This window comes from Acanthopagrus latus, chromosome 18 (assembly GCF_904848185.1).
Source record: "Acanthopagrus latus isolate v.2019 chromosome 18, fAcaLat1.1, whole genome shotgun sequence".
Classification (NCBI taxonomy): Eukaryota; Metazoa; Chordata; class Actinopteri; order Spariformes; family Sparidae; genus Acanthopagrus; species Acanthopagrus latus.
The window spans coordinates 4,077,063-4,103,693 of NC_051056.1; the positions used below are offsets into that span (position 1 = coordinate 4,077,063).

The following is a 26,631-nucleotide window of genomic DNA, read 5'->3' on the forward strand; positions in this document are numbered from 1 at the left end:
CCCTCCATTGAAAATCCACCTAATATTTCCTGAACTGTCTTGTCGAGCCCAAACCATAACAAACAGTCCAAGACCAAACAAGACCCAAAAGTATGCAGGCACCAATATGGCCCATACAAAGGCAAAATATTATGTTTGGTTAAGGTCAATAAAAATAACTTCTCCGGGATATGCTTAAAAATTCAGAGGGTACACAGATTTGACAGAAGCTCATGTATGATTTGTCCTGCTCTGTTTGCACTGTATGGAAAGTTCAAACCTGCTGACAGCTCATTCAAAAGGACAGTGAGTGACGCATTCAACATGTGCAACAAAAGCACGTTGATAACTTGACTGAGCACGGTCAACATTAGCCCTGCAGCAGAAGCAAACAGATTGTATTTGCTTCAGTATATTAGATTAATTGTATCAACTGTGGAACAACAGAAACCGTCTGGGAAAATCGGCACCCAGTAACATGTTGTACATCAGTTGTCAAGAAGAAGAAGATGAATATATGAATTGTATTTCTCAGTGTAGAGTAAGACACAGGCACACCTGCTTATGAAAAGAACAACAGCTTCCTGTGGATTATGTGCCGTCCTCAGAGGACTTAGTGACATTTCGTGTCATTTCAAACCTAAAGAGAACTGTGCTAACTGAAGACAACAGCAGCTTCTTCAAGCAAAGAAGAATTAAAACTATCAGATAGTTGAAGACAGACAGTATTTGTGTGCATGGGAGGGTAATATGCGGAACCCAGTGACTGTGCTGACAACCCTGTTATCTGTGGAGTTTGTGTTGTACACAATGAGTCTCTGTTCGCCACAGTGGCTGGTTCTGACTCAGGGGGCCAGTGAGGGACTCTTTGCCCTCTGCAGCGTCTACGACGGCTTGTCCAGCTGCATGACGTTTCCAGCCTGGCTGGGTGAGTATCCATCATACATCATGTCATCTTTTGTTTATGGAGATCATATTATGGATGTACTGTGACGGAGAGCAGTGACTGTAAACAATCAAACAGGTTCAATCAGCTTTACTACCAGGTAGCTTGACATGATATATTACACTATAAGCTGGTTATATATTGTTTTTATTATCTGATAAAGCAAAGTGACCGAAGTCATACTACATTAAAAGTACAGATATTGTGATAAAATATTACTTTGCTAAAGATACAAGTCAAATACATGAATAGTACACTTAATACTTAAGTGTTAAAAGTTCAAGTAGAAGTGATATCACACATACACTTACATGTATAGCCTACTGTATAATATGAGTCGACTGATAATCAGCCTGGATGATTTTCCTACAAATAGCTAGTGACTATCAAATAAATGTGAGTAAAATGTTGCCATCCAAAATGTGGTGGAGTGGGCGTATAAAGAAGCAGAAAACAGAAATACTCAAAGCAGAAAATACCTCAAAATTGTACTCAAGTACAAAGTGTATACTTTTCTATACTTAGTTTCATTCCATCAATGACAGTAACTTCTAAGTACAATATTCCATTCCAAAATGTACTGGAGTAGAAGAATGAAGTAAAAATGGAAATACTCAAATACTCTGAACCTCATTACAGTAACTTGACTACTAACATAAGTTTCATCATGCTAGCATGAAAAATTATGATTTAACATGCTAAACGTAACATTTTTAACCTTGTGTTAACTGCATGCTACCAAGCTAACGTGCTACCATCCTGTCATATGCCATAGCCTGCTGAATGTCATACCGGCATGTTGCTGTAAGCTGTCTGATTGGCTAAAAGCTAAAGTTACACACTGCTCAGCTGAAAAAACAAAATGGCCGACCAATGCTGACAGGCCGCAACAGAAGACAGATGAAAGACAGGATAGATGTTCACCTGGAAGACATAATAAAGGGGTTTGGACGTGCACATGAACAGATACTTAAAGCACAATCACTCAGCATACCATTTTAAATCGTCTTCTTACAGGCACCTACAGTGTGTCCTGGGTGTTTCTGGCTGCCTCCAGTCTGCTGTCTCTGTCTGCTGTGCTCATAGTCAGACCTGCACTGAACAGAGGGAAGAAGGCCATCGCTGCTGTGGTCCTCAACATCATCTCTGGTACAAAGCACAATTTAAACCTGTCCACAGATAAATATCATTCAGCACGTCCGTATACAAACTGTCATGCACCAGGCAGCTCCTAAAAATCAACTGCAAATACTGATTTTAAATGTTAGGCCGAGCTGTTCCTTTTTATCTGACGGGGCATTTCATTAAATACTTACTGTCATCTGCAGTTGCTCTCTGCACTGGCGCCCTGGTCGCCTTCTTGGTGTCCGTCGAGCAGCAGGACCCGGAGCTGCTGCAGCACCTCGGCTGGACCTTCTACATCTGCTGCGGCACCCTCTTCTACGCCTCGCTGGTGACCGTCCTGCTGGGGGTCGTTCACAGTGACGGCGCAAGGGTTGAACCGGCTGTGAGGACGGCTGTGGGTCTGTCTGTGATTGCAGCCTGACAGACAGACAGATGGGGGAATAATCTCAAATGTTTAGTGTAGCATCTTTAAATTCAGATTTTAATATATCATCCTACAGAAGATCCATGAAATATATAGATTTTTTAAAAAAATGATTAGGAACATCATGAAACTGTAATGCAAAGGCAAATGATAACACCTTTAATTTTTCAATTTGTTATTTCTAAGTTTGTGAACACCCTTTCTTAAAAACATCCAAACCGTATATTACATATTCAAATGTGGTGAAGAAGTAAAACAGCTGCCTTTCAGTCTGATGTGACCAGTGAAGGAGGAGTTCAGTTTGCATCCCATGATGATCACAGTTTCTTCACAGTGTTCTCCTCTCCCTGCTCCCTCCTGTCTGAATATTCAATACTTCATTTGCTCCTGGTCATGCTGGCAGTGGCACCCATGTGTTTCCAAGTCACAGCACAGTTTGGATTTATGAGGATCACAAATATGAAGAAAAACTGTACCAATAAATGTTTGATTGCAACCAAATCCATGACAATATATTTCCCTTTTTTTTACTTCCCACCCTGTCCTAAAGCTCTTCAGGAAAAGTAGAAGTTGCAGCTGAACAATTCAAAGCCCTCAAGAAAGATGGCACATCTTGGTCACACAGCGCCTCCCGGTGGTCAAAGCGCTGAGCTATTATGCAACTTGAACATTTTCACTTTCACTGACACTGACTTGACCACAGAGGTGCAGTCTGCAACACACAGTGGAAGGTTACCTTTTGATTAGCATAGTTTCTAACATTACAGCTGGGTTTGTGGTAACAAAGATGACTACCTACACAGAGTGTTTATAGATGAGAGTATAAAAATAGGGTGTGTTCTTACTGAAGTGCAGTGAGGGTGTTTATTTATAGTTATTTATAGGTAAAATGACATTTTTACAAAATTGTGAGTGAGAAAGAGCTCATTTTATGGCTTTTCTTATGCCTACATTTTAGGCCGGACAAAATAGTGCAGAGTGCTGTCAAGAAAGCAATGTGAATACTACAGCAAATGTTCATATCTGATGTCGTGCAGAACACATGTAAATAAGAATATGTACTCAAGTATTGTACTTACGTACATTTGAGGTATTGAGTATTTCCATTGTCTGCTGTTTTATACTTCCACTCCACAAGATTTTAGAGGCAAATATTGTACTTTTCACTGCTCTGCATTAATTTAAGTAAATGCTACAAAGATCAGATTAGTATCTGTACCTAAACCTAAATATTATAGTAAAGCTTTAGGAAATGAGATTAAAACAGTAAAGTGAGACCACTGAGGTGGAACAGGTTTTTTTTCCTTCGTGCATACATAACATATCAAGACACATACAAAAGCCCAAGACAGGGTGATTATCTTTCTCCCAAAGAGCAGAGACAGAGAGAATTTCACCAAGTGGCTTGTTAAAGACAAAACACAGACATCTGTTAGTACGAATCAATCAATACATTTGACCTGTGGCTTTAATGGATTACTGTAGTGTAAACTGTGAATTTAATAGGAAGGAATTTTACAAAAACGAGTCCAGCGGATGGTCCCTGAAGGGAAGGGAGACAGACTGAGGCTCCTCCTTGGAGCAGGTCTACACACGTTCATACAATGTTTCATTATGTCAAATCCAACAAATTCAATAATACTGAGTCATCGTAGTTCAGGCAAACACAGCCAATAGTTTGCAGTAAGTTTTACAACACAGGGAATGTATTCTAAGAGTGTCTTGTCCTGCAGCTTTGAGCTTTGGCCTTTTACACTAAAAGCAAAAACAGTTGCAAATGTAATAACATGAAAATGGCAGCTAGGCTTAAAATATCCAGTTGCATGAAATTATGTTTTTAATTTTACAGCTGGAGTTTACATTCCAGATCATTTCATGTGACTGTACAGCCCCGCCTTGTCCTTGTATATTGTTTATCAAATAAAGATAACTGAAAGCAAAACTAAATGACTGCCACGTCCCGGAAATTAAAGATGTAGGATGGCTAAGATTTCAAAAAACATCCAAACAGGAAATACAGGCCACCTTGTTGGAAGAAATCACAATATGAGGATGACTGATACAGTGCTAACATTATGATCTTTGGGTTTGTTGTCATTCACCCCGTTAAATCACTGAGAGAAGATCTGCATCCAAGGGGAGTTTTGTGCGTGTGAGCCGTTGGCATCTAAGAGGGGAGGGTGGTCACTAGGATCCATCAGACTCTTCCAGACAGGCAAAGAGCTTCTAATTCAGGATAAATCTTCACTTTGCACCAGCAGCAATGAATTCCTAAAGAAAACACACAAAATTGCCGTGACTATCAGGACTTGGTGTTGACACCGAGGTGTTGCAGATCAGTAACATGTGGTTTATATCAAAAAAGTAACAGCAAGCACTTGGAATTTTCCAGTTTGTGGTGGTCAGAAAGACCCTATAGATTCACAGCAGGTTTATGGAAATCATCAAAATAAATCTGTGGAAAACAAACTATCCAATGTGGACTTCATCCCCATCACGTTACCTGTTCTATGTAAACCAGATTCCTTCATTTAGTGCCGTTGTACTTGACCTCCTTTCCACATTTCTGCAGTGTCTGCATGAGAACTTCCACGTCTTTGTCGGACTCGATCCACACCAGCTTCTGAGGCAGGTCGATCTCGAATGTCACACCTGAGTGCACAGAGGACAAAGACGCACCTTATTTGATTCCAAGAAGCAACAGCAGGGAAAGAAGATCCTGTTTAAAAACACTCAACGGCTCCAGTTCTCCAACAAAATTAAATCCACTAACTACATCATGATTTGATGAGATCTGACAGTATGAGAGCATCTGAAGGAAAGTGTTTATTTCAGAGCAGTGTGTTTAACAAAAAAACAGTGTTTTCGTTGTAATGCCACCTATCGACTCTGACTATGAGTCTGGTCTGAGCTAGAAAACAGAACTGTCACTTCCAGGCAAAATGAAAGTTTTTGCCACTGCATCATGTGACATGTCGGCTGACTTGACATTCAGAGCCAAGAGGTCATGGGGGTGTGTGCAATAAAAGCCGCCTTCGAAAGCTATTAAACTGAACTTTTACTTTTACTGGATCCTGTAAAAGGACAGCAGAGAGTTGCTTTAACTTTGTCTCCAGTCATCTAACATTATATCCTATCTAATAAAAGGTAAATGTAATATTGTAGACTTTTGTAGGTGCACACTTGCATTAGATGTTTTGCTGATGAAAAATTTCACTTTATGTCTGTCAAGCAGAAGTGAGAATCAACAAAATACAAATACTTTTTTTTTGTTCTTAAGAAGATTTTTCAGGTATCTGTACTTTTTATTTTTCTGACATCTTCTGACTGTTCCTCCCTACATTTGAACTTTCTCCTAACATTTTCAAAAAAAGGCTTGTAACACCTGTACTTATTTACTTTTACTCAAGTAAAAGAAATTGAATCAGTATGTTTACCAGAGTCTTCTCTTAAACAAGTTTCTGTACTTCACGTTGAGTTAACATGTAAATGCTTGGACTTCTGCCCCCTCTGGTACCAAGATTATGCAACAGCTGCAGCTGGTTTTAAAAGTAAAAATTAGAATTAAACTAATCATAATTTGGGTTTTCAAGATCAGCAAGAACATGTTGATAGCTGATCATCTGTGCAACAAATGGTCAGCTATAAACACCAATATGCCAGTTAACTTACTATGCAGTGTTTGCTTACACTTGCTCTTGTTAAGCAGGCAAACTGTTTGAAGTAGTTCAGCTTTAAGAGACCTAAAGGAAAAAATTTTTGTTTTTTTTTTTGTTAAAGGATAATGTCAGTTGGTATAATCAGTATCAAAGGATGGCATGACTGGAGAACATCCAGTGCTGTACTGGAAAAGGCATAAAGTGCACCTTGGTATATTTACAAATCAATAGCCAGAGAAACAGCTAATCAACTCTGTGTGGCTTTTCTCCCTTTACATAATCTTGAAGAGAACACAGACAGGTGACTCCTCTCAGTCTCACCTGCCAGCTTGTTGAGGACTCTGGTCACTGCTCCTGAACAACCCTCACACGTCATCGCCACCTCAAACTCGTGTTTCTGTTGGAGACATATCAAATAATGTGCTGTTATCTTACTGCGTCACTTGTTACTTGTGGGATGAGTGACTTCCTGCTTAATATTCAACATTAGTTGTATCACAGCAGAATATAACAAAAATAATAACTCATGGTCATATTCTGTGAGATCAGATGTTTTAATATGAGCAACGGTGGCGTTAACATGTCGATACCAGCTTGAGCACAACTCCTGTGACGTTAGACCTAACGTTAGCATGATTGACGTTGCACTTTCTTACAGCACTGAAATGAGTAATTACTGCTAAATGTATATGCTGATCAATTCAGGCCATTGCTCAATCAAGTCAAACACGATCGATCGGTCTGGCCTATCCGTGGTATCAATGGAAGCGAGTGTTAACTTACAACGCTCACTGTTGCAACCAACTACAGCAATTTTAAAAGCTAATTTGAACTAGCTCGCTGGCTAAATGCTTTTCTAACCTCTTCATACAGCAAAAATACCGGGTGTTACTCACGGGCATGTTTGAAACGTTGTGGCGCAACCCGGCTGTGGACTTTCGCCTCCGGCCGACTCGAAAATGATGCAAAAAAATGTGAAACCCCCAGAAATGATCTCTACCTGCTTTAGCTCTGCTGGTCGCTGTCAAGCTAGCTCTGATCGACGGATCAACCGGATTTCCGGTTTGGAAAAAATATCTGTTGTGGCAAAGTTTTTTGAGGCAAGTATAAAAACTGATGAATATTTTAGAGTAAAGAATATTACATTTTCGTTGTTTCATGATATGGCTTGCTAGTTAAATGTTAATTCCTTTCCCTTTTGCTTTTATTTTGGCTAACTTGACGCTCAGCAAATTATCACCGAGGTAGTGTTCCTCTTTGTATTGTACATTTTAAACCCCTTTGTGATATTTAGTTAGTGATGTGATAATATTAACCAGAGGAAGAGAGAAAAAATGTGTAAGTTGACATTTTTTCTAGTCAAGTAGACAAATCGGCATTTGCTTGTATGAAAATACATTTTGCGCTGTTTTATGATATATATTAAATGAAAAACAGTTTCACTTTCTTTTATTTGGGCTAACCTGGGGCACCGCGAACTGTCACCCGTGTGACTTGACCGGATGTGCCTCTTTCTATTGCGCATTTTGAACCCCTTTGTGATGGGTATTTTCCCTCTAATTTGTTTTTCTGAAGTGTAACAGCAACAGAAGAGCGTGAGTGAAACTGTGTGGATAACCTTTAAAAAGAAAAGCAGTCTGGTCGCCCCGCCCGCCCCGCTCCGGGTAACAAAGCAAGCGCTTCCTATCCGCAACATTTTTCAAAATAAAGACGCTTTCAGTAGTGACGCTGGGTTTTTTTTTTTTTTTTGAAGAAATATTAAAATTACTTTTTATCGTAAAGTCTAAAATAGAAATTCAATTTCAGTCAGTCAGTATTTTTGCTTTACTGCTATTACTTAAGACAAGGATTCACAAAGAGTCAAAATTCACAAAGATGTGTTTACATCCTCCCAACAAGATTAAAAGGTGTTTTCTTTTCTTTTTTTTTCTTTCATAAAAACGACTTAAACTTGGTGAAATATAACGATATAATAAATACTGTTATAACTTTATAATCCGTATCTATGGCAACAGTTGGTCTGACGCCACGATACACTTCGGCTTCGGCCAGGTCACATGACCACACCGCTGGTTCTGTGACGAGAGGAGCCGAGCCGACTCCTGCTCTGCCTTCAATCGGTGCAGTGTCACTGCGCTGCATTCAACTAGATATGACAACGATATGAAAATAAGAGGTCTGCGGCGAGGTTAGCCTCTTGTAAAAGAGACCAGGAACGGAGAAGACACGGTTTAACAGAGGTAAGTTATTGGTCGGTTTGAACAGCCTGTTTGCTGGGTGTTTACGGACACAACAAAGATGGCATCAGTTAGCTAACGTTGGCTAACCAAGGTTTATGACATGTATACTTAGCATAGCTGCTTCATAGAGCTGAAACAACACAAACTGCTATGATTCCATCCAAGTAACACGTTATTATTAGTGTGTAGCTTCTTGCTAACATTTCTAAACTAATGGTACTCCCATTTTAGCTCTCCATTTCTTGCAATTTCGGTCCCCTCTCTTACGTGTCTCTCCGTCGGAAGCAAATAGCATCTAAACCATTTTTGCACAGCCCTGTCTAACTGCTATCTTAGCACAGCACAATTAATCATAATCTGATTTGAAGGTTGTCGTTTCCTGGCTAGATCCTATCATGAGTGATGTTCTCTCCCGGGTTGTCTGTTTTATCATCCTGTCCATTGAGACAGACGCTGTCTCCTGGCCAGGCTCATCCGGTCGCGCGCGTGTGTGTGTGTGTGTGTGTGTGTGTGTGTGTTGTTGTGCTGTCATTCAAAGGACACACTTCTGCTTTTAAGTAAAATATTAAAGTATTAAAGAAGAAGGGTGAAAACACTTTTTTGACCCCACCCTGGACAAACACGGAATGCTGTTGTTTGGGAGCTTATCATCTGTAAACAGTGGCCGCTATCTGTTTTAATACTAGCATTCAGACCTTTGAATGTAAAGGTCGCTATTTGCACCTTGACTAGTTTTTGTAGCCTGAACATACCTATTTTCGTTTTAAAATGAAGGAAACTCTTGTACATTGCCGCATAGTAAACACCAGAAAGTATGCTTTTTCCAACTTTGATTATTGGAGTTTTGTGGGCCACATGCTCTTATAGATACATATGGTTGAACAGAAGCCATCTAACAAGCCAGTCATTCACCAGATATATTTAACAGACATATTTCCTGCTTTTTTCTGTTTTATGTCATGGTTAATTGGATATTTAGGGGTTTGGACAATGTTAGTGACATTAAAGCACCATCATGGGCTCTCATTATTTTGACAGATATTGCAATTCTGATATGATTCTCAATTTATATGTATGATCATTTTTGTATCACGATTAGGGATGCAAATTTTAAGCAGTTTCTTTTTCTTTTTTGTGCTGCCTTCACAGTTGAATACCATTTATTAATCAGCAATGATACATGAAATATGTTCGACGTTTACCATCAGAACAAACTTTTGCTATTTTTGATGCAAAACCAGAGTTCAGGTAAACAGTGATTTACTTGAATGATAATATAAATAAGACACAAAAATAACTTTTTTTTATTTTAATTGCGGCACTCCAATTAATGATAACTAAATCCAACCCATATTGAGACCGCTTAATGTGTAGATGTAATAATATTAGTTTGTGTGGCATGTCTTTTTGTGTTTTTTTTAGATTACAAGTTGTATTTTCATTAAATATATTTTCTCATACCAGAATTTTATATTTTACTGTGATAGATTTGATAAACAAGTGTTTATAATTGTAACAAGACAGAGACTCTGCATTATTGCTGCAACAAAGGCTCGCCATCACGCCACCATTGTTTGTTCACATTAAACCAAGCAGCGGGACTTAAAGCCACTCCAAGTGTGTCATTTTGTACAGCACACCAAATAAGACATGGTGGTACACATCATTATGTTGAGATCTGAGTGTTCTTTTGACTTTGTAAATCTGCATCTGCTTACTGTTTATAAGCATATAGATGCTGTTATGAAGTGCTGTGATTGAGGTCCTGTCCCGCCATGGATCGTGGACAGTGACAAAGTTATGTTTTTTGCTATAAATTACATGAAATAATCGGTAAATAGTGGACCTTGTCTGGCTCTCACTTGCTAGGAGGGATCCTGTTTTCTGGGGGAAAGTTCACCGATGTCTCGACCAGCGGGGCCAACTGTTGCTGGGATTTTTTTTCAATACAAGTTGCCAGAGACAGTAACTACAACTACACAATAGTGGTGGGTGACAAAAACATAGAGAGTTGAAGTTTTTTGCTCTGAATCGCATCACATAATCATCAGCATTCAACTGCGGGAGCTGCCTGTCTATGTGTGACAGATGCTGTTTTTCTTGCAGAAATGTGACAGTGTTTGATAGGACAGACAGGATGACAGACACTTTTCCATGTACAAATGAGATATTTCTTGTCCATATATAAGATGCTGAAGACAAGACCTGCCACCACATTACTGTTGCTGGTCTTGTAACGTTGCTTTGTTGGTTGAAGTGTTATTTGATGAGTGAAGACACTACTACCTCTGCTGGTGGATCAGAGGTGGAATGAAACTATCCCCACATTCCACCTCTATATCTTTCACACAAATGGCATGACAAAAAATGTCAACAACCTTTTTTTCGTGATGAGACGATGACAAGCTAAAAATTCGTATTTGATTCTGAAAACTATGACAAAATGCATGTTTTGTTTTTGTTGAGGAGAGGAGACGTGACTGGATATCAGACATTCAAATTTTTTTTCTCACATTTGTACATATTTTGTCTGTCAAAACATAAACAGAACATACCTGTCATGGATGGATGATGCTGTCCCAAGCTGCAGGGAGTTAGTGACCACGACATGATGGCTTTTGGTCGGAAAAAAGGAATGACACTATCTATGGATACACTTAATTAATGATTCAGCTTAAGTGAAAACACAGTGCAGTAAAAGGAGACTGAGAGATGACCTGTGGCTCGAGACGGAATGTTGAGAACAGAAACAACCTGAACTGACAGCTGGAGGTGTTTCACCCTACTATTGTTGCCTCAGCGAGCTGGCTAAAATGATTTTTCTGATTTTAATTAAGCATAAATGTGCTAGTGTCAGGTCAATGTTGGGCTATGTTAGCTTGTGGCAAAAAAATAACTAGCCAACCACTTTGGATCTGCCTGGCTGGAGGCCAGTTTTTCACACAAAAAGTTCTCAGTTTTGGGGAATACATGATGAAAGAATGAGCCTGTCCTCCAGGTTAATGTTGACTTGTGAGTGCAACAAGCAAAGTTTCACAATTAACTTAATAACTTTTCAAGGGACGTAAAAGTTTTGGTTTACCAGATTAATTGCTTTATCATATATCATATCATAACATATCATTATGTTCACGTAAAACATATGGGGAGATGTGTGATGTATTGCTGCTGTGACGTTTTAGCCTGCAAAATTGTTTGTTTCTATATTGGGACACACAGCTTGTTATTAAGCTGGACCTGTTTTTACTTAATTTACAAAATGGCAATCTGAGCATGACATTGCAGAAACTATCCAAGTGCTGTTTCAGAGATAACACAGCAGGTATATGTATGACTTCTTAGCGCTGTAACCAGGTAGGAATATTAATCGACTAATTCTTTCACCAGTAGTGTGATATTAATGGTAATATTTGTAAGTACAAGATTCACTTCAGCCTCAACAGACATGATTTGTTTGAAAAAGAAATCTTCAAACGTGAAGCTACTTTTTATCATGCAGAGGCTTATTAGTCTAATGAGCTTATAGAGAGAAATCATTTTTGACTATGACATATGGCTTTTCGTTGACTTAAACTTGACCAAGACTATCGAGGATATATATGACTTGTGACTATAGCTAACAAGCATTTTCATCTACAGAGTAAGAACGCATCTAAAATGGCTGCCAAAATGAACACTGCTGGACCAGGACAGCTCTGCAGCACTATGACTCACTGTGAATGGATAAGTCAGCTTCCCGTATTGAGGGCGTGTCGATAATACAGTGATAACTGCACAGGTCCTTCACTCAACTTAATAAAGAGAAATTTCCCACAAAGCAATGCTACGTGACCAAACAAAAGTAACATAGTAACTGTAACTGTCTTTAGCAACTTATATGAGGAAAAAAACACTGCAGACATACGTGGAGAAGCATTTGTCCTTCTGTCTGTCCTCCCGCCTGTCCTGTCGACTCTTTGTCTCATCTCTGCCCGAAAAACAGTGTCTGTCCCTGGCAAAAAACTTTAACTCACCAAGTGTTTGTGATGAAGCTGAATCACTGCGAATGTCAGCCCTCCGGACCAAGACTTCAGGGAACTTTCCCCCCAGGAAACAGCCTTCGTCCCCGGAGTGTCTAGTTTACTGATGGCAATTATGTACTTATGCAATTTAGCGCAAAAAAACTTATCTTTGTCACTTTACAGGATGTGTGGTGGGTCAGGATCTCGATCACTACACATTTTAACAGCATCCATATGATTCTAAACTGTCTGTGGGTTTAGATTGACAGGCGGGACACTGAGGAAACACCTTGAAAATGCACCAACGTCATCATCATGACCTGTACCGTCACGCCTCTTCAGGAGCCATGGCGCTGGCTCTCTGTGTGAATTACACAGCGGTTCATCTTTAAGGCGCAGATGATTCTTGTGAATCACCATCGGTGTAGGATAGGCGAACCACTGCTGCATTGTTATTGATAATGCGTCTTCTCCTGTGTGAAAGGGCCTTTGAATTCTAAGGAAGTTTGCTTACTAAGGTTACGAAAAACAAACAAATTTAGTTCTTGAAAAATTGTGACATAGAATTGTTTTGCTGGCCTCAGATGAATAGACAGATGGACAGCAAAGCCTTTGTACAAATCCTTGTGTGATTAGAGGAAGCGGCAGCACAGAGTTCCCACACACCCTGCTTGATCTTTCGGCCCTCCTGCTGTTCTTATGTAACAGCATGTTTCAGTGTGCTGGAGTTAAGTGTCTTGCTCAAAGACCGTCACATTAGCCTTCCAGCCCTTGAGATGACAAAGTTGATCACTACACTTTCACATATGAGCATTGCTTGTCATTGATGCAATGTTTGCCTCATAATCGCAAAATGACAAGAGATACAGAAGTATCCACTGCCATACCATCAGACTACAGAGGAGCTCAGGCTGTCCAAAACACCACCATATAAAATTGTTCATTCATTTCTCACTTAAAAGAGATGCAAAAACAAAATTGGAGTGATGGGGATGAGGTCAGGAGTCTCGCAGCCTGAGGAATGAAGCTGCTCTGTAGTCTGGTGGTATGGCAGCAGATACTTCTGTATCTTGTGCTAGATGGTGTTTAGCACCAACAAAAAGGTAGGACTGCCAATCCATACCATCTGGGGTCTGATTGTGAGGAGTACCAATATCCATTTGCAAAGTGTTGTACCCAAGCCCAAAGGGGTGTCACGATTCTCCAAATATTCGATTCGATTACATTTTCGATTCTAAGATCACGGTTTGATTTGATTCTCGATTTTCCCTGTGCTTTCACTTTTATGCAATATAATATCTGATCTATAATATCTTTGCAATGTACCACACTACATTGTCAAATCAAAACAGCATAATAACAGTAACTTAGATCTTCAGTCACTTGGAAACTTAAACGAAATATCCTGCCATGTAGTTTCTACAGAGTTTGCAAACTGTGGCTTTCTTGTTGACAACGCAAATGCTGTCAACATAATTCACTGGAAATCCAAAATGCTTTCATACCGGCGACCCCAGTGAAAGAGGAGGGGGTTCAAGTTCTGTCGATGGGTCTCCTACATCTGCAGTTGCCATTGTTGTAAGAGTGGCATAGCCCCTTTCAGGAATAGGGCAGTGCGTGAAGGTGTGGGTGTGCGCAAGGTGCGTAAGGTGTGAGTGGGCGAGCGAGAGTGAGGGAGCGTGCATATGTGCGGACAGTGAATGAATGGGAGAGGAAGGAGAAGCGAAAGGAGTATCAGTCATAGCGACGGCAGTAAAGTGTACAATATAGGCTGCAGTTTGGCTGTGAATAAAGGCGACGGCTCCTCCAGATACAGCAAAGCTCCCTGGTATTATTTCCTGACCAGCTTAACACGTGAAAGTGGTTCACCCCGAAAGTAAACACAAACCTCGGCCTCTGAGGAAATCATCTCCCCTGTGCTTCCTGACCACAGTCCAGGAGCCGAACAGGAATGGTGAAAAAACGTTTTAAAGAAATACATTTCTGACTTATTTAATGTGTTTAGAAGAAAATGGCTGAATTTGCTTTACACCGACTTTAAGGTGTATTAAGACTGAGCAAAGGGCAGTGGATATGGCATCTTCTGCACATGGCAAACATTATTTCATGGTGATGAAATTGAAAAAGGTTATGTTTGACTGATAGGGAAAGCGTGTTATTGAAAGCACATGATCCTTCACTGTAACTTCCTTTCACTGTGAAGTTACTCATCATGGTTCCCTACTGCTCCTGATTCTGACTCTGAATGACTTTTTTTGTTTTGTAGTGAGTTGCTGTCGATGCTGGATTTCCTGATCTCCCAGTGTTAGGATCTGCGAGGTCGGGAGAGACAACACCCGGCCGACCACTAAACCACCTGACCCAACATGATGGCCTCCAGTGATGTAGACAGCCGAGGCGAAGGTAGGAATTACGTGCAGTTTTTGTCAATATAACATTGACTTCACTTCCTGGATTGAGATTGTTGTTTGTGTGTATGGTCCATACAGTATGATACACATAGACACAGTGGGATTATATGTAATCCCAGTTGGCAGGTAGACAGTGAATCATCAAAGCAGCTTTCAAGTGGTCACAACAACAATTGAAATACTCAGCATGTGATAAAGGTACAGTGGCAATAGTTTAAACTAACTTCAAGATCCTGTAGCAAGTCACATGACCAGTTTATATCCACTCAGATCAGACAAGATTCTGGCAGTGTTTATCTTTGGGGTGAGGTTCCTAATGAGTCCACAGACAAGCCGATCATTTCGGTCACTACTCCGCAAATTTCTTGCTCTCTATACGGCAACATCAGTTGATCTGTTGATGTGTTAGGCTGGAAAACAGGAATGCAGGCTGAAATTGGACCATGATGTTCTGTTGGGAATAAAATCATATGAATAAAATCAGCGGTGAGTAGGAAAAATTATTGATACATACTCTGCATAATTTGTTAAACTATGTGTACAGGAAAAGTTTGCCAGCAGTGATGATAATTTGTGCAATGTAAAATGCCATAGGCTGAAGCTAATAATGGTGACCAGAAAAAACATATTATATATATTTTGTTGTTCTGTTCTGTGTTTGGGACATCTGTTGCATGTCTGCCCTGGGAGAGGTATCTCTCCTCTGTGTTTCTTTCACCCCTAATACATTTGTTTTTAATCTGGGAAGTTTTTCCTAACTAGAATAGATGGTTTAAGGACAGAGGGTAGGTATCCCTGTGCTATTTTCTAATTTTTCTCCTCTGAAACACTGCTTTATCATGACAGTAGTTTGCATATCTGTAGTCTGAGTTTTCTTGAGCCTTCAAGGTGTCAGGACCACTGTCTTGCCTAAGAGAGTCAAGCTAAGAGGAGCATAGGGCCGTGACTTTTAAAGACAAGCATCAGTTTCACTTCAGTATTAGTTTTCACGCCATGAGTAGAAATTCACTCCGCTGATGTGACAAAACATACTGTGCTCTTCTGCACTGACTAGTTTTTTCTGCTTGTAAAAGGGTAATGAGAGTCATGAGACTCCACAGAAGCTCAGCAGTCTATGTGGTTAAACAGTGACATGTCTCATAATTAAACACGTCGATCGACAAGCAGAGGTCATTTTCTGGATGTAGCTTCAGTCTGAGGCATTTTGGTGTATTGGAAAATGATGACCAGCCAAATTAAATGATTGTGTGTTTATCACAGTCTGCTGGTTTACAGGAGATAGTTATGCAGGAATCTCCTCTTGAGTGGACATCACTGTGACTTTAAAGGCCCCCACACACCGTCCAGACTGAAACCAACAGCCAACTGCCTTTATTCGACCACTCTGTTGCCTCTTGTCTGACCTGTTCGGCAGAAAAGTTGCATTGAACACACCTCTTCGACGTGCTGACAGCTGCATAGTAGTGTGTACGTTCTGCACATGCACGACATGCAATAAGCAGGTGGTGCTACATGAAAATTGGGAATGATGGAACGGAGTGCATTGAAAAACAAAGTGCACACAGTATTCCGCCCCTCTTACACATCGCGCTGATTCGCTGGCACAGCGCCAATCAGAATGGTCATACAGTTAGCATACAACCAATCAGAGAATCCAATGGCTCAGATGGCTGACAGCCCACTTCCTCAGACTTCACATGTTGAATCGGCGCAGACAACATCCGAGCAACTCCGAAAGCTTCCGACACAGCTGAACACACCAAACATATTTGTTTCTGACCTTGTCCGAGACTCCCCAAATGCTTCAGACGTCCAGCAGTTGGGCCAGTGTGTTCCCTGCCTTAAAAGTCACAATAATTATTTTTTTTATGTGCAGTGTAGCCTGGCAGAAAGAAAAGCCGATTAATGTATTCTGGAAGAAATGAAGTGATTTTAAAGACCTACAAGTGTTACTTATAGTACTTTTTGTGAATGTATGTAAGTCAAACCTTTGTGTAAAAGCATAATTATGATGAAAGAGGCACATTTAAGATTTACAGTAGTTTCGTTTTTGGGGCAAACTCATTTTAAATGGGAGTGCTAGAGGCAAATTAGTGATAGCATCAAAATTGCTAGTTTAAAAACACTAAGAAGGTTCGACACAATGTGAAACTTTGCTCGTAGTATCACCAGGGTCTCTACACATGAACACGAGCATTGAGAACATTGTTCGTCTAAACAGCATTTGCTAAAAAGAAGGTTTTTGAACAACTCACCTTAGCAGTAGCTTGTTCTGCTAGCTTCCATCATGGCAACCAAGAAGTATCAATCTCCGAATGCAACGTAACCTAGAGGAGCGTTAAGGTGGACCACTGCTGTCTTCCGAGAACAACTAGCCACGCGACATCTCACGTGACTTTTCCGGCTTTTGATTTTAGTTCTGTTTCTTATATAAGGCTCTTATATTTTTCTCTTTTTTTCTACCCTCTCTTCTTTGCCTCAGGTTCTTTGTTTTCAGACCAAAATCCATCAGAAATGGATGCTCTTTGTCCCTCTCCACCTGGACCTTCCAGACCACAACGTAATTATGAGAGGATTGGAGAACAGACGGGGACCTCGTGAGTATTATAAAATTTTATATGGACTCAAAAGTCTGTCACAACAGGGACAGCTAAATGGTCAGAAAATCTCATGAAACCTGTTTGATTTTGCTTGTCCTCCCAGTTTCTGTCAGACTCTGATCCACTTGTTGAAAGGGAACATCGGTACAGGGCTGCTCGGTCTGCCCCTGGCTGTCAAGAATGCAGGCCTGGTGGTGAGTACACAAAGATATACTACCCGATCACATCAGGTCACCTGACATGTTCTGGAAACATGAAATTAGATTCTGTTCCTGTCAAGTACTCATGATATAGAGCAGATGTGGTCAGGCTGGTGGTGTTACAGATGATGAAGCAATGCACAGTCAGCATTTTGTACACTTTCGTTTTGTGTTTGAAGTACAGTGTGGTTGTATGCTCGTAATAATTAGGGCTGCTATTTTGCCTTCTTGATGTTGTTTTTCTCCCCCAAGCGCCAACACTTGTTAACAGAGTCATGCAGCTGTGGTTGTGGTGTGAAATCATTTACTTGTTGCATTAAAGTGAAACATTGTAGTGGATTTAGTGAGACAGGCTGTAAAAATGATTTGCATAATGTTTGAATGTTGAAAAATGAAAGCCTTCATGTTGACGTAACGGATGTATTGCTTATTTGGCTGATAACTTTAGACAGAGGCTGAAGTGATAATGATGAAGCTAATATGCTGACGAAGGATCTCAGTCATCCAGGTCATTCTTAGTGCTGTATTGTAGGCAAGTGGACTTGTTTTAGTTTCTTGAATGTTTTCAGCTGATTGATGAAGTAAAACCCAAGTGAAGTAATAAACTTAAGAACTTAAGAAAAAAGGGTTAACAAAAAGTAAAATTCATTCAATCTGTTTAGAGCAGATTTTTAACATATAAAATCCATGTTTCCGTTTCCTAAGTTCAATATAATGTGAAACATTTGCAAATGCCCAATATTTGATTTGGACAGAGAAATTAATTATTTCTTATCTCTTAATCAGTTAATCATTTATTGTATGAAGGTTTAGGAAACTGTGAAAATTGCCCATCACAATATTTTAGACCTGTCAGAAAAAAAGCCAATAATATTCAGTTTGACATAATGTAAGAGGTGACTCGGTAATCGACTCGCAGGGACTTCCCCACAACAGGAAGCTGCAGCAGGAGAGTGGTGAGTTGTGTTCACTTTACCATAGCAATCCGGCTAAGCTAGCTGCTGTTGGATGCCTTGAACTATGTGCTGAGACACTATTTGTACTGTTGCTGAAGTTTGGTGCTGTTCTGAGCATTATTTGTGGCTTTTTGATGGCGGTTTCTTGTTGGAGGCATATACTGCAATGTATAGTTATCATGCGTTCATTTCGGAAGTTGCTAAAACTACACAAACTAGCAGTCTGCAAACTTGATCTCTCGAGGGGGGTCTTACTTGGTGTCATGGTGTGTTAGACCATGGATTAAAGTTACCCCGGAATATCCCTTTAAGCACTGATAACACAGAGACAAGTCACATAAATGCATAAATATGGGGACAATCATTGATCCTACTCATTTAGATCAATTTTTGCACTAATTTGGACAATATGAGTCTGTAATTACACTGGACTGTCTTAAATTTAACTCAAAGGACATCCTTATGTTAAGCAGAATGTTTCAGTATTATTTTGTAACTTTGTGGGATCATGAAATGTGTCTTTTTATCTTTCATTTTCCTCAGTCATAGAAAATATTAGATAAGTGGATTCTCTGACTTTTGGACCTATCTGTGTTTCTCTGTGCAGCTTGGACCAGTCAGCCTGCTGTGTATGGGTGTCATCGCCGTCCACTGTATGAGGGTGCTGGTAAAATGTTCCCACCACCTCAGTGGAAAGTAAGTAAAACACTTGAAAACCATGATATGCACTATCAACTTACTAATCAGCTAGTCAGCTCCACCTCACAGAATAAACAGTAGGACTTTTTTTTACATGCACACACAGCAAACATGGATGTTTGCCTCTCTGTCCTGTTTTGGAATTGTCTGGAAATGTTTGGTCAGATACAGTTCAATTGATGCCTGTCTGTGTATGAAAAATTTGGTCAGTTTGCCGTGTTTTTAAAGAGACAAATACCCCGACAGTAAGTGCATAGTACACCTGTCCATATCCAGTTGGACTGTGTTGTACTTTCCTGCTGCCAAAAACCTCAAAATGACCATTAGGGTCAGACTCAAAAGACAATTGCAGAACCAGATCTGTATTCTTTTTCCAGCTCACGAGAAAAATGAAAAACTTTGTGCAGATAATTTGAATTTTGAATTTTGAACACATCTTGGCAGAGTCTCAAAGTGTTTTGTCCCGTGGTAGTCAAATGGACACTAAAAAAAAGAGACAATAGGGTTGAAAAATGCCAAAGTTAACTTTAAACATTATATTCAGGGCTACATGCTAGAACCACGGCACCACTGATGAAACATTATATATAAGTGCTTTTAATTCCGGACAAAATTAAAATAAAATCAAAATGTCTAATAGAGTGAATTCATTATTTACCAAATAGATTGTTACACTAATAAACAATTCTTGTTAATCCAGTAATACCATAATGAGTCTGGCTCATTGATTAATAGCATTGCCTGCAACCCAAACAGAGATATTGAAAGGCTTAATCGCTGTAGAACAACCTCTATACATCTTCATGTCGCACGACCATAAACCTTCTGCTTAATGAAAAAGTTCCTCTTCTCTGTGGGCAGGATCTTCCCGTGTTTGAATTGCTTTTGGGAAAAGTAGAATACTTTTTTACTGAACTTGACAGAGAAAAAAAACAAGCTGAGCTAAATAGTGCTCTATTGAAAGTCCTTGTCCATGCGGGTGTAAATTACTTTTTCTTCCGCTGCACTTGTTTGTTTCCAAAACAAAGCCTGAAGATAATTTGTTGTCTCTACCTCCGTTTCCTCACAGCAGGTCCTCTTTGGCGTGTTTATGCCAGATAATCTGTCGCTGTGTGTGCTGTGAAACCGAAGCTTTACACTGTGCCAACACGGAATTGTTTGTTGTCGCTGGCTGACAGATTACACTCTATTTAAGTGCAGCTCTGCACCCTTTCCGACTGTGTTATTAACAGCATATGGACAGCGAGTTTTGGAGCATACCCACACTGAGGCTATCTTCAACTCCACCAACATAATTTAACTGTGACCTGCCATGAGCTCCACCAGCCAGATTATTGCTGTAAACATCACTTGTCCAGTTTCAAGCTGATTATGTAATTGAACCAACAAGGCTATAAATCCCAAGAATATGATCCATTATCTGTTTTACAGCTGTGATTAACACACTTGTGTGCACTTTAACAGGTTATCAGATTTCCATTGGTGTGTGTGTTGTAGTAAAGCTGCCTCATGCGGTCCAACCGACTTGTCCATGGTGTCTCCCGCCCTTTGCCCTGTTTATGCAGGGATCGACACCAGCTCCGCCCTGCCATGCTAAAGAGGATTAAGCAGACAGAGAACATGAATGAAGAGCTCTTGCTCCAAGCCACAGAAATATAATACTATAAGAAAAGTGACATATCAGTCAAAGAAAAAGAGGAAGAGAAGTATTTTCCCATGAGCCTTTCTTCTCTGTTTCTGAGGTTTCTTTATTGAAGAGTCATCACTTCCTCTTGTTCGTTCATTAACATGCAGCAACCACGACTTGCATTTACTAGCTACAAATATATAGTTATCCATCCCATTACATATTGATGAAAAAAACCTTCATTTTCACTTCTATTTTAGCTAGCTCCCCCAACCTACCGATGTCAACTTCGTCCCAATTGAGCAGAATCGCTACATCGGTGATGTAGTAGCACAATGACTCATTTTACGTGGCCCCAGTAATCGGGCATTCTGGGGTCACCAAAACTTCACAAGGGTCTAGAGGCCTTTTTGAGTTTAAGTGGTGTAAGAAAATGATTTCATAAAAATATTCAGTAGGCCTACATCAGTGTTTCATTCAATTTTGTGAAGAAAACTAAATTATCTATGATATTCGCTTGATAGAAATCTCATAGGATTAAGGCAAAGTAAAGACCAGAACACTATGGTATACTACACCATAGTTTCTACACTCATAAAGCCTTTACTCTCTGCTAAACAGCCTTGTCTGGCATTTGAGAAGAATCTGAATAAAACACCCAAAATGTTTTCAATTTTGGAATTTGGAAATTTTTGTTGTTGTTTTGGTTAGGAGCAACTGGTTTATTGTATTGTTTTTCTTATCTGAACTTATTCTCAGTCAAGCCAATACAATTGTATTATCTACAATATATAACCTGAATTTACATTTTAGGCTTTTTGCAGGTGTTTTTAGGCAGCGTGCAGTGTTTGTGAGTCTGACGATTGATGATAATTGAGCATGATGGTGCTGAAACATGATGGTGCTGAAAAATTGGAAAATATTAATATAATAGATATTAAGACATACATATTATCCAAATAGTGGTGTGTCTGCAGTTGCAATGGCTATTCTCCCAAAGAGAGAATTGAATCTAAACAAACTTACATGACACTGTGTTCCCGTCTAGGTTGAGCAGGCCATCTCTGACCTATGGGGAGGCCGTGCAGTACGGGATGGAGAACGTTTCATGGCTGAGGAGACACTCACAGTGGGGAAAGTAAGACAAACATGTTGCCTACTTAGTTTAAAGGTCACCATTAGAAAAGGATGAAATGATGTCTTATCTTCTGGTCAAGTAAACCTAATATGGTTGTATCATCCACATATTATGAAAAGAATTAGATTCAGCAAGTTTTCTCACTTTATAAAGGCTAACATATTCTGGTGCTCCAGATCAGTGAGGCTTTTTCATTGGGATGTAAATAGTATTTCAAAGGCTTCACTGTAAGGAAATATATGTTATGCTATAAAGTCTTATATTTTTAGAAGAATGTCATAATTATTTTTAAGAATGTTTCTGGAAATGTTGCTTCAATTTGGTAAAAAATGTTGTGGAATTTGAGATGATTGGTAAACTTAATTGATGTTGTAATATAGAGAGTGTAATAATCAATGCACAGCATTCAGCTGAACAGCATAAATGAGAAATATGTCTACAGGCAATCATATAATTCAGAATTTCTCAACTTTTTTGAAAAAAACATTCAGAAATATACAGATACATCAAGTGAAGCATCCTGAAGCTTTTTGGCATGAAATTATACACATTTAAAGGTGCTGAAAATGAGCAGAAAATACTATACAAATGCATTAGTTTTCTGTCAGAAAGCTGAATTAGTCATGTTCATGTTACTTCATGACCCTACTGTATGAATAAAGAGTGATGTATGTGCATTCTTAACCTTTATCTGACCTCTCTCTCTGTTGTCTCTCTGTGTCTCCTTCAGACAGACGGTGAACTTGTTTCTAATCATCACCCAGCTTGGCTTCTGCTGCGTCTACTTTGTCTTCCTCAGTGACAACATCAAGCAGGTCATAACCTCTCTCTCTCTCACTCACACACACACACACACACACACACACACACACACACACACACACACACACACACACACACACACACATATACACACACACACATACAGAATGAATAAACTTGAAATTAGAAAAAATATGATTTGAAGCACTATGATAAGATTTCTCTGGTAGTCTAATAGTTGGCCACTCCTTATCAAACCATGGACAGGTTGTTTGTTGTGTCAACATTGTGTACAGGCTACTGTGTCTTTTGACCTTTTACCTGCACAGCTCTGAATAGACTATAGAGTAAATGTGGAGGCCGAGCACTAAGTGTGTGAACCTGGTGCTGTTTACTGTGATTATGGACTTATGGAATTACCTCAGTAAGGATACACACGCAGGTTATTTTAGTTCACCTGGCAGTTCCCATAGTTACATAAGAGCATTTCTATCTATGTACTCATGCTCACTAAGAGAATGAGTAGGATCAAATGTACACTCAAAGTTAACACATAGCACACTGGATACAAATAAATGGTTTACTAGTTGTGGAGGGAACAGTAAGGATTTACACCCACCAGCAACAGAATACATTTAACTGAACTCACACAACATACAACAAATGTTGCACTGGTAAAGCATCAGATATATTTCTTCTGCATGAGTCAGAGATAGAAGCAAACCCAAAAACAGCTCTAGATTATTTAGCGGAACTTCATTTGAGTTTGTTCATGTGAAATTTTGCTTCCGCTTAATGACATTATGAAATTCTTGTTACCTTTGTTATCTTAAATTTGAGGTGACAAACAGTATTTTTCATTTGCGCAAAAGCTATTGTGTCATATACTACCGGTCAAAAGTTTAGGAACAACCCCAATTTTTCAATTTTTTAAAATTGAAATTCAAGCAGTTCAAGTCCATTGAATAGCTTGAAATGGAACAAAGATAAGTGTTGAACTTAAAAAAAGGTAAGGTAACCCACAACTGAAAAATGATGTACATTTCACAGTTGTACAAAGAAAGCCTTGTTCAGGGAATAAGAAATTGGTTAACAACTTAAGACTGTTCTGTAGCAATGGAGGTTGATCAAGAATAGAATAGAATAGAATAGAATTACTTAATTGATCCCAGACTGGGAAATTATTTTGTCAAGCTGGGATGCTGGTCACCAGCATGCCAGCACCAAAACCTCAGTGCTGAAACCTGTTCGACCTCAGTACAATATAGTTTGAATGTTGTGTGTTGGCATTAGTTTAAATACCTTTTGAACAGCTCTCACTGTCAAAAAATTGAACATCTCATGCATTGTACTTAGTTTGGGCCCTAAATTCTGTCAGTGAAAGTGTGGTTGTGGACTTAATAATTGTAGTGCAGTTTCTTACCACTAGATGGTGAGGTCTGTCTACTTTGGTCTCGTTTCCCCAGCTGCCCAACAACTATACTGTGCAGAAGAGTACATTTCTGGTTATGTTGTTTGCGGTCTTGTTGTTTAGTTTTTTTATTTTTATAAAAGCTATTGATAATATTGTAAACAAATAGGTGTTCATGAAATGCTTACATGAGTGATTGAGAAGTAATTCAACACAAATGTAATCAATGACTATGTTGATGTTTATAGTCCAAGATTTCTCAAGTAAACCTCGAAAAAAAAAATGAGTATAGATTCCCTACTTCTTTGGTTGTTTTATCAGTTACAGGAACTACTTCTGAATACACTTGTGAACGGGAGAATTGTAAAGACTTCCTCAAAACATTTTCATAATCAGTTTCCTTCCTTTTTAAATTTACAAACTGACTCTTTCCTCCTTCACCAGGTGGTAGAAGCAGCCAACGCCACCACCTTCAGCTGCCAAATAAACCACACCAACCAGACCCAGGTGCTCGTGCCGAGCTTTGACTCCCGTCTCTACATGCTCTGCTTCCTGCCCGCCGTCATCCTGCTGGTCTTCACCCCCAACCTGAAGTACCTGGCTCCGCTTTCTCTGGTGGCAAACCTGGTCATGACTGCCAGCTTGGTCCTTATCTACTTCTACTCAATCACGGTAAACACCGGATCACTCTCATCTCTCTATGTGGTCTGTTTGTTTCCTTCCTTTCATTTACACTTCTTCTATCTCAGCCTTTTCTCACTCTGACTATATTTTTATGCACACGATGAACTGGATTTAACAGAAGGTTACAGCTACAATAACAACATTCAGAATTTTATACGGGTCATTAAACAGCATGTTGAGATTGGATATTAGGAATTATTCCAAAAGCAGCATTTCCTGATTAAAACATGTGGGATATATCAATTTAACTCAAGTTTTAGTAGCCCTCTTTAGACATGTATGCAGCGCATTCACAGTATGGGTCTCAATACAGGAGCAAAAGAAAAGCCCACATTAATGTTCAGAACGAGAAACACACTTGCTTTTGAGCATTACACTTGGATCAATAGGTTTTGGAATATGTGAGTCACAAACACTGATCGTTCTTTTTTTTTTTTTTTTTTTTGTACTTTATTTTTATAAACAGCGCATAGACAATATACAGAAATACATAGAACAAACAGTTGGTCACCTATACATCCATTCAGACACTATACTGGTGGAGTTACAAATATAATGACAGCTCAATGAGCATCTCTTGTGGACATGTACACAATCCATTTTTTCCAATAGTGCAAATATTTATCGGTCTGTAGATTCAACGAGAAAGTCATTCTTTCCATATTTTGAATATTGGTCACAATATTGATCCAGTCAGACTCTGCCGGAGGCGCGGCCCGCAGCCAACTTCGAGTTACAGTTTTCTTACTGGCTGCTAATAATACTTTTAAAAGATATTTGTCTGGCCCCAATATATGGGGTGCAATGTTACCTAGGTAGATTGTAGAAAAAGAGCTGTTAATTCCACCACCAAAAATGTTTTGTATTACTTGTGTAATCTTTTGCCAGTATGGCTGAATAGCTGGGCAGCCCCAAAATATATGAAAATGGTCTGCTAGCTGTTCACCGCAGTTCCTCCAACACAGTCCCCCGGCCGTCTCCCCTGTTTGCACACATTTTAACTTAGGGGTTATGAAATATCTAACCAGATTCCGCCAACAAAAATCTCTCCAGAGACCTGAACTAGTGGAAGTTGACTGCACAGAGCAAATATTCAACCACTCTTCTTCTGTGATGACAGTTTGAGATTCTTTCTCCCATTTTAATCTAATCTTATCTGTTGAGTGTATCTTATTAGATTGAATACAGGAGTACAACTTTGAAACAAGTTTCCTATTATCCTTTTTTTTGTACATGTCAATAAATATGTCAATTAAGTTGGTCTCACTTTCCTCAAGTGGTTTTACCTGATCGTTATAATAAGACCTAGTTTGAAGATACCTAAAGAAATCTATTTTTTCCAGCCCATATGTATCCGAAATTTTCTGAAAACTGTCAAATTCTCCCTTGGATGTAATTGAGCAGTAAGAGGTGATTCCTCTTCTATACCAATGTATAAACCTTCCGTCAATCCTTGCCGGCTTGAAGTCGGGGTCAAAGGCAACCCATCTCAGTAACTTAGATTGTCTTTGAAGTGATGGTGACCCACATTCCTTAAACCAAATGCGAAAACAAACTTTAGACCATTGGTTCAGGCCACCAGAATGCTGCTCATACAGTGTTTTACTGCCCAGTATAGATTGTAATGGTACGTCTAATTGTGAAATTTCCAAATCCTTCCATTTTGCTGTATAATTTGGGTTGCAGCAGCATGCCAGTGGTCTTAATTGCGCTGCCTTATAATAGTCTACCAGGCATGGGAGTGATCTGCCCCCTTTCTCTTTAGCCAA

At 39.5% G+C, this 26,631-nt stretch overlaps 2 protein-coding genes across 2 annotated transcripts in view; one reads left to right on the top strand and one right to left on the bottom strand.

The window, feature by feature from the left end:
- Window positions 1-3,910: 3,910 nt before the first annotated feature.
- Window positions 3,911-7,188, bottom strand: atox1 (antioxidant 1 copper chaperone). The gene is made up of 4 exons (XM_037076642.1): window positions 7,030-7,188; window positions 6,455-6,530; window positions 4,978-5,126; window positions 3,911-4,745 (listed from the first exon to the last, which is right to left on the bottom strand). The coding sequence occupies exons 1-3, from the start codon at window positions 7,033-7,035 to the stop codon at window positions 5,002-5,004; spliced, it is 207 nt and encodes a 68-aa protein (XP_036932537.1). The 5' UTR covers window positions 7,036-7,188; the 3' UTR covers window positions 3,911-4,745; window positions 4,978-5,001.
- A 1,001-nt stretch (window positions 7,189-8,189) lies between these two features.
- Window positions 8,190-26,631, top strand: part of slc36a1 (solute carrier family 36 member 1) — a 48,131-nt gene continuing 29,689 nt past the window's right edge. Inside the window, exons 1-8 of the mRNA XM_037076641.1 lie at window positions 8,190-8,373; window positions 14,641-14,777; window positions 17,268-17,382; window positions 17,489-17,579; window positions 19,149-19,237; window positions 21,916-22,005; window positions 22,736-22,820; window positions 24,623-24,850. Coding sequence (XP_036932536.1) covers window positions 14,741-14,777; window positions 17,268-17,382; window positions 17,489-17,579; window positions 19,149-19,237; window positions 21,916-22,005; window positions 22,736-22,820; window positions 24,623-24,850 — 735 coding nt within the window. The 5' untranslated portion in view covers window positions 8,190-8,373; window positions 14,641-14,740. The remainder of the gene's footprint in view (window positions 8,374-14,640; window positions 14,778-17,267; window positions 17,383-17,488; window positions 17,580-19,148; window positions 19,238-21,915; window positions 22,006-22,735; window positions 22,821-24,622; window positions 24,851-26,631) is intronic.

Bases quoted from the DNA above. Each gene is read 5' to 3' on its own strand.
- atox1 (XM_037076642.1), bottom strand. The intron at 5,127-6,454 runs GTGAGACTGAGA...CTGTGCACTCAG, and splicing joins AGTCCTCAACAAGCTGGCAG to GTGTGACATTCGAGATCGAC.